An 8,092-nucleotide genomic window follows, 5' to 3' on the forward strand; every position below is an offset into this window, starting at 1 on the left:
CCCTCTGGAGACAAGTTGAAATGACACCAGCGTTGTGCATGTGCTTGGGAGAAAAGGAAAAGCATCTGCTGCTGCGACTGCACAGGTCTTCTGTTTGGAGGCATGTTGTCTTCGGAGGTAAGAAAGCTATTAAAGTTAGTCCGTATTCTCTCGCATCGAATACAGCAGAGGCTCAACAAAGTAGCCGGAAGAACGAGAGTGCACAACGCCCATACCCAGAGGGTTTGGCCCGTATCACTCTGGCTAATTCAGCCTATAAAGGCAACAGCAGTAAATAGAGGATAGGTAATTTTACACGTAAGGTATAGGCACCTTTAAGCATTCATTTCATAAAGAGTCACTCCAGTGAATCAAAATGTAGACCAACAAAACCCAAAAGACCAAATTTTAGGAGTGAAGTTGTACACCACAAATTAAATTCACTGCATGACATTGAGGAAAATGCTTTATTTCGCAAGTCAAACAACAGAAAAAACAGTTTGGGGGCCATTGAGACAATTCACTTGTCTTCAAACACTGTCATTTGAAGTCATTCCTGCAGCAAAGTTAAGCACATGTGGCTGAAAGTCCATTATGTTTAAGTGTTGAGAGCAGGAGCACAAAGTGCTTGAGTTCGACTGCATCGGTGTCCGTTCACTTGAAGACCTTGCCCTGGTTGAAAGCTTTGCCCACGTGCTTGAAATCCCCTTCCCAGGCAAAGTACTCCTTTACCATGGTCTTACATTCCTCACTGTCTGGATCCAACTTCCTCCAGTCGTATGATTCATAGTCAATTTGCCAGTCTTCAGACAGCTAGGAGAAAAAAAAAAAAAAACAAATGAAGGGGAGGTACTCTTGGGTTGTATGAGATAAGCAAGCAACACCACTATCATCAGGTTACACCTCTAATCGTATCCGAGGAGAACAGCTAAACAACCAGTTTGTGTTCAAACATTGGAGCACTTAAAGAAAATGATGAAAAGGTCTGCAGATAAGAGAAAGGATTAAGCCCCCATAAACTAAATATGCATTGCAATGCAACTAGTGCACAATATCCGCAAAGACACGAGGTTCACCTAAAGGAACAAACCCTGCTTTAACGGCTCTAGAGATGATCAGGCATTTAGCTCAATACTCCAGATTTTGACAGATTCAGATTACTATGCCTCTAGAAGTCCAGAAAAGACAACAAATCTGATGTAAAAGTTTTTTTTAAAAGCAACCAGAAAATGGAAAACAGAATACTCATGTTGGGTACAAGGGACATTGCTAAAATTTTACCCGTTTTATTTTTAGTAAACGCAAGTACACCAAAGACCATATGGTCAATTTATACAGTGAAAATGTGATGATCACAGGTAAATTGCTTTTTTCTTTTAAAAGACGCTTTCTATAACTTTATGAGTCAGTATTTCAATAAACTGCGACCAAACAATGAAGAGGCGATCTTTACATGCGACTGCTTCTTTCTACATCGAGTACACAGAAGCCCCAAAAATGTAGCCACTGTTGATGCATGCACAGTAAGACTGAAAGTCTGCTGGTAACACTGGCAGAAATATCCAGAGGAATAAAAGATCAGCTACAATAGCTAAATTTAATCATTTTGGAAAACATTTTGGTGCAACTTTAGAAGAGGACTTCATGTTGGTCCAGAACTGGATAAAAGTAAAGCATCTTTACAGCCTGAGCAACCAAGGGCTAGGCGACCCTTACAATCCAAACAACTTTTGCCTTCAACTTCTAAATAAAATTTAAATAGAGTTGAAAAAAGATGACCCTTAAAAAGTAAATGTTTTTGGACGTAAACCCGCAAACTCCACACCAGACCACCTCCGCGAAAAACAACTGTCTAGCTGTGCTCTGAGTTCCTTGGAGCGCGAGGTGAGCACGCGTGAGAGGTACGAGTTCACGCCATAAAAAGGGGAAATAAAGGAACCGGAAACAGCTTTTCATTCATCCATCGTCTGAAAAGTTCTCCTGTTGCTGATTATACATCAACTCCGCATAGTTTTACTTTATCAAGTATGGGTGAGTACATTGGCCACCAAACCTTATGTATCCTTGCATTTTAAGATACTTTGTGTTTTAGCTCACGTTTTAATTTTATAGGAATTTCAGTAGAAAATAGTGGGCTATTTCTCTCTGGCTGAACTCCCGACAGACTGAAACAGAAAACGGACCTGTTCCGTATTTTGCCGGTGAACGACGGAGAGCTTGTCCGCTGACGTTCAGAGAAGTCAGAGAATGTGGAACGGTCCTCATTAATTAAAAATAACGTAGCTGCACCGTCAGCCAGACGTGAACGGGACAGTCGTGGTGGATGTGGAATTAGGGGGTTAGGGGGTGTTGATGTGACCACAGCATGAACCAGCCTTTTTCTCACCAACCAGAGACGACTGGGATGAATATGGTCTTCATTTTCTCTCCCCCCGTCAGATTAAGACTCTGTGCCATGACAGGACACTGCCTTGCCCAATGACAGGGGATTTCAACCTAAATCGGCCACGCTTACAGGCGAGATCAGTGGAGAACATAAAACGCTACTTTTCATATCCTCTGCTTTCATGCGTTTATTCTGGTCATTTATTAAAAAAACAAAGTCCAAATTAACCCAAGATCTGTGGTTTGTTCAAAGCGCGAACAGTCCCTTTATAAACAAGCTCAGTTTTGTGTTTTATGTAAAGACATCCGGCGTTGAACACACAAAGGACCATCTAAAAATCAACAGGCAAGGTGAGACGGAGGTGCCAGACAGATGATGTTTTTGTTGACTGACGGTTTACGTTCGTTATACTTACAGTGAAAGCCAGGTCCTGACCCCTGAAGATCCAGATGCCAGAGATGCTGCTGTCGTTGTTGGTACCAAACAGGATGACGCTAGCGAAGGCGTTCTTCCTCAGTTTGTCGAGACGCTGGAACATGCCTGGAAAAGCCAGAGAGGCGTTTGTTTTAACTACATGTCATTTCCTAGTCTTTGCTACAATCGCATAAAACTTTTAGCATTAACTAAACTAACCGATGTCCAAATATGTTTTAACGAAAGACTGGAAGGAGCTAAATCGTTGCAGGACGTGGCCTAAAGCGTGGCTTAATGTGACCACAGCATGAACCAGCCTTTTCCTCACCGATCAGAGATGACTGGGATGAATGTGGTCTTCATTTTCTCTCCCCCCGTCAGATTAAGACTCTGTGCCATGACAGGACACTGCCTTGCCCAATGACAGGGGGCTGAGGTGGGCCGCTTTCTGTTTTTGTTCAAGTTTCGGAATCCGTGCCACTATTTTAGCCTGGTACGGCTTATTTCGGGGATGTAGGCCAAGCCATGACTTTATTTAACCCCCTAAAGCATGATTTTAGGGGTCTGCATTAGAACATCCGATGAGCTGCGAAGATTTTACATTTTAGCAGCGCTCCTCAAACGCCATTTAATATACTGTAATTATGATCGATCATTAACCAAGCATAAAAAAAGCATATTTAAGTTTGCTGTAAGCCCTTGATTTGTTAAGTGGGAATGGATGCTTTAATTTTAAACACAGAATATGAAATCAGTAAGTTAATCGCAATAGTTTTTCAGCAATTTCTCAAAATTAACACATAATATTGTACCTCTATTAAAAATAACTCTTGTAAAAACAACCCAGTGCTTTCACTGCAGCAAAGTGTTGACGCTCTGCGCAGCTGAAACATTTGACCTTTTCATCGACAAGCAGCTGCTCTACAAGTCAGATCATAACCTGGTATATTTAAGCCGTCTGTGGCGCAGTCTGAAGCTTTCAAAATAAAAAGTCACGTCTATACAACTCGTCTCTCAATTTGCAGCCGTTCTACAAAAACGTATCCTTTAACACCAGAGGCGACTTTAGGAAACGGCTGAATCTTTTCTAACTCTAGTAACACCTAGCCGAGTCTCACCTGTGATGAGGTTGCAGCTCTTGAAGGTAAGCGTGAGCTCCTCTGGGTATTTGTATTGACCATACCAGATTGAGTAGCCCTCTCTGTCGAAGTGCTCCCAGAAGTGAGGAAGGGCTACTGTCAAGGTGTCCTCGTTGGAATACTTTCTCTTGAATTCGTCCATGACAAACGGGCTGCAGACAGGAGAGAGAGATCAGGTTCTGTCTGTGCATTCAAAGCACGGTTTTGAAATTATTCCAGAGGTGACGGACGCAGATTCTGCATAAACACCGAAGACACGACTGAATTTTGGCACATAGACCTAAAAACCTTCATTTTAAATCGCCATAGTGATTTTTAACTGTCTTAATGCATTTCTTTTTATCCTCTTACATCTTTGTGTATTTTAGTTACATTTTAGTTTGTAAAGCCATTTGCTGGCTGTAGCCGACCATACGGTTCTGTTGGGCTTCACATAGATCTCCTGTGTTACAGTAAAAACTCAAGCGTCTTTGTGACCACAGCATGAACCAGCCTTTTTCTCACCGACCAGAGATGACTGGGATGAATGTGGTCTTCATTTTCTCTCCCCCCGTCAGATTAAGACTCTGTGCCATGACAGGACACTGCCTTGCCCAATGACAGGGGGCCACTGCGTTTCCCTATGTGGATGAGTTATTCTCACTTCCATCAAACACTACAACCCACTTTCTAAAAGCAGTGCCTTCACTTTATACGCCTTGATTAAATGCTCAAACCACCCAAATGCCTGTAGCCGTCATGAAATGCCCCTCTTTTCGTGTCAAATGAGATGTGGCTCAACAAAAAAGGAGATTTACCTCTTTGGCAGGTGTGCAAAGGGGTCCTTGGCTTTGGGCTCCGCAGCCAAAACAGCATCACAGTCGTCCATTTCTTCTTCTGGTGCCGGCTTCTTCTCTTCCTTCTTCTTCTCTTTCTTCTCCTGGGGTTTGGCTGCCTCCTTTCCGGCCTTTTCTTTTTTGGCAGGAGCTTCTTTCTTGGGCTGCATCTCAGCGAACTTCTTTGCTGGAAGAAGAGAACATCTGTCAAACGTTCCACTTTTTTTAATTCTCTGGCCGACTAGAATTTCCTGGAGTGCTTGTGATTTACACGGAAAGGAGCAAACAGTCCAGGGAAACACTTTGACGCATTACACCCCGGCGGTTGCGTCGGGCGCAGCCTCTCGTCTCTTTGCCGGTAACTCACCATCGAACTGGGCCATCTTCTCACACAGCTTGACTTCTCCGAGAACGGCCTTGAACTGAGGCTGGTTGACGCAGGTGACAAACCAGCGAGTCACGTTGGGGTAAGGCTGACGGAAGGACGGCTCCAGCACCTGCAGAGGCGACGTCGACTCTGATCAATCTGTGCAGTAAAAAAGGGCGACGCCCTCAGAGCGTTTCTTTTGTGTGTGTGAAGCGCACCTGCTTGAAGAGCCAGAGCATGGAGCAGGCCACGGTAATGTCGGCCAGGCTCACTCTCTCCCCCACCAGGAAAGTGCGAGTGGTCAGGTGCTGGTTCAGCACCGTGAGGACCTTCTTCACATCTTCCTTGGCCTGCTCTGTCGCCTGCACACACACACAAACATAATAGCTTTAATCTGCATGACGGAGCACTTTTTACATGAGCATGCAGCACCGATGCACACCGTCCATGCCAGGTACCAACGCTCTGGTGCATTTTTTTCACCAGTAAAACACGGCGCGGCATACCTGCTTGTTGAACTGCATGATTCCCAGAGTGGGGAAGACCCACGCGCTGGCCGGAGGGATGACCTCAGAGTCGGCGAAGCTGACCCACTGCAGAACCTGGGCAGCGGCCTGAGGAGTGGCACCACGCAGGGCGTCATTGCTCACTGGGGTCACAAGATAAAAAGGAAAAAAAGTTCAAATTAAGCAGGTCAATAAGCCATTTATTTTAAACATCACAGACATTTAGGCTGAGCTTTGATAGCATGAGCTGCTCAACAGAGAAGGTTGACGCAGATAATGTACATTTATCTTCTATAGATGGAGCTGAAACTGCAAAATTTCATGAAAAGCTACTAAAATGCCATTTTTATCTACATTCGCCATGTTTATAATATATTTGGTCTGTTACATGGACCTTTAATGTCCCTGTCTACACCTGGGACAGACTTTAGAGGCTAGATTGCTACAGCTTATCGAGTGGTGGGGACATTACCATTATGAAAGAAAAAAAAGAAAAGCTAGATAATTTGGGCTTAATGGTGTCCACAAATTGTCATAGGAGTGTTCTCCAAAAACATGAGACTTACAGTAGTGAGCAATGGCATTACTCTCAAACAGACAGAAGCCGTCATCACCCTGGTAGGCAGGTACCTGGAGGCAGAGAGAGAATTTCTCTTTAATCCTGGGAACCAGATGGCCTTGAAAGTCATACAACACAACTGTAGCTGGCTCTCGCTCCAACTAGCTCGGCCTATAAGCAAGGCAGGATTTCTCACCCCATTTCAATTACCGAATCAGTGAAAGGACTTTAGCGGGGTTAAACGCCAAGAAAGCAGCGTGCTGGAATTCGGGGCATATTGAAAACATCCATGGCGCAGACACCAGAGGACACGTTGACACGAAAGATCAAAAAGGCACCGGCCAGTTCCCCTCCCGACTAACCCGGTTTCACTCACCTTGCCCAGAGGGAAGTTGTTGAGGAAGGCAGGGGTGCGGTTTGTCTGCCCGAAGGTGAAGGCAGGAGGGCTGCTGGCCAGCTTGAGGCGAGCGCCGCTGTACTGGGCTGCGATCTGGGCCTTGAAGGCCCGCCAGTTCTCTGGGTATGTGTACAGAGTCTAAAAGGAAATGGGGGAAAATACAAGAAAAGTCACACACAGGACTTCAAGAACATTTAGAAAGTCTAATCCATTCACACACTGGGGATATATTTAGCTTTGTAGCATTTTTATTGCAAAGGGTGTTTAGTTGGGCCTTCCTCTGCATGAGTATGTCTAATTCATTGATTAGAAGAATCTGCAAAGCTGTTACAATTGGAAATTGTAAGGCCAAATAGTGAGCAGGAAACTATAGACTAATGGTGCCTCCATTGAATGAATGAGGCCACCCACTCGATATCATCACTTTTAAAGATGACTACGCAAATAAACCGCACTGCCAGTGGAAAACTGATTCATAGGCCACACGAAAGCCTAAATTCCACCTTTTAATCGAAAACTATTTCTCATCGACGTGTATCCAAGTGGCTTTATCGCCATCTAAACGCTAACTAGCCATCTATTTCGCCAATAAAGCTAATATTTCGCTTCGCAAAACTCACACAGGCCAGACGTGGGACTAAATAAGCAAAGATTGTTGTCATGAAGCGAGAGGAATAATCTGGAAACTGCAAAGCCTCGATTCAATTGATCCCAAACGCGTAAGGTAACGTGGCACAACCCCCAGCGGTTTCAATGCTTTGTTGGGATAGCAGTAGCTAGCCACGAACGGCTAAACTACGATATTCTTCACAAATAATCCTCTAGGCACCGAGCAAACAGCCGCATAACGTCGTCTGCTTAAAAACTGACGACTTAAAGGCACAGATGGCGCTGATATGAGTCGGATTGTGCCGGATAATTTGGACGCAAGCTCCATTGCTAGCAGCTCTCCATCTTACTCACCCCTGCCGCCATCTTCAGGACGAGAGAAAGAAAGAACGCCGGCGCGCTCCGCCCACGTATTTACGGCCACGAGACGTGCGCGCTCCCTGAAAATTCCGCGTTCACATTCCCGAGACAAGTCACAGCGTCGAAACCCCATCCATCCATCTTCTAACACGTCAATCACAGGGCAACACATAGATAAACAGGACAAACAACCATTCTTGCACACACTTACACCTAAAGAGAATTTAGAGAGGCCAATTAACCTAACAGCCATGTTTTTGGACTGTGGGAGGAAGCCGGAGTACCCGGGGAGAGAATAACCCACACATTCACAGGGAGAATATGCAAACTCCATGCAGAAAGACCCTGGGCAAGGGTAGGATTTGAACCCAGGACCTTCTTGCTGCATGACAACAGCGCTACCCACTGCCCACTGTGCAGCCCAGCGTTGAAAATCATCCTACCTCAAACGTTAGCTCTGCTTGAATACAGAGCATATGATCTAAACCTTAATATGTGATAACTACATCAGTAATGCTTAAAAAAATAATAACTACGATAGTGAGGTAGAGACAATTACAC

At 44.7% G+C, this 8,092-nt stretch overlaps 1 protein-coding gene across 1 annotated transcript; it reads right to left on the minus strand.

Annotated features, from left to right (window-relative positions):
- Positions 1-427: 427 nt before the first annotated feature.
- eef1g (eukaryotic translation elongation factor 1 gamma) lies at positions 428-7,659 on the minus strand. Its single transcript, XM_012866127.3, has 10 exons — positions 7,526-7,659; positions 6,542-6,700; positions 6,173-6,236; positions 5,607-5,749; positions 5,319-5,462; positions 5,101-5,230; positions 4,716-4,920; positions 3,898-4,070; positions 2,781-2,905; positions 428-792 (listed from the first exon to the last, which is right to left on the minus strand). Exons 1-10 carry the CDS (start codon positions 7,535-7,537, stop codon positions 634-636), a joined length of 1,314 nt encoding a protein of 437 aa, XP_012721581.1. The 5' UTR covers positions 7,538-7,659; the 3' UTR covers positions 428-633.
- Positions 7,660-8,092: the final 433 nt, after the last annotated feature.

This window comes from Fundulus heteroclitus, chromosome 23 (assembly GCF_011125445.2).
Source record: "Fundulus heteroclitus isolate FHET01 chromosome 23, MU-UCD_Fhet_4.1, whole genome shotgun sequence".
In the NCBI taxonomy this organism is placed as follows: domain Eukaryota; kingdom Metazoa; phylum Chordata; class Actinopteri; order Cyprinodontiformes; family Fundulidae; genus Fundulus; species Fundulus heteroclitus.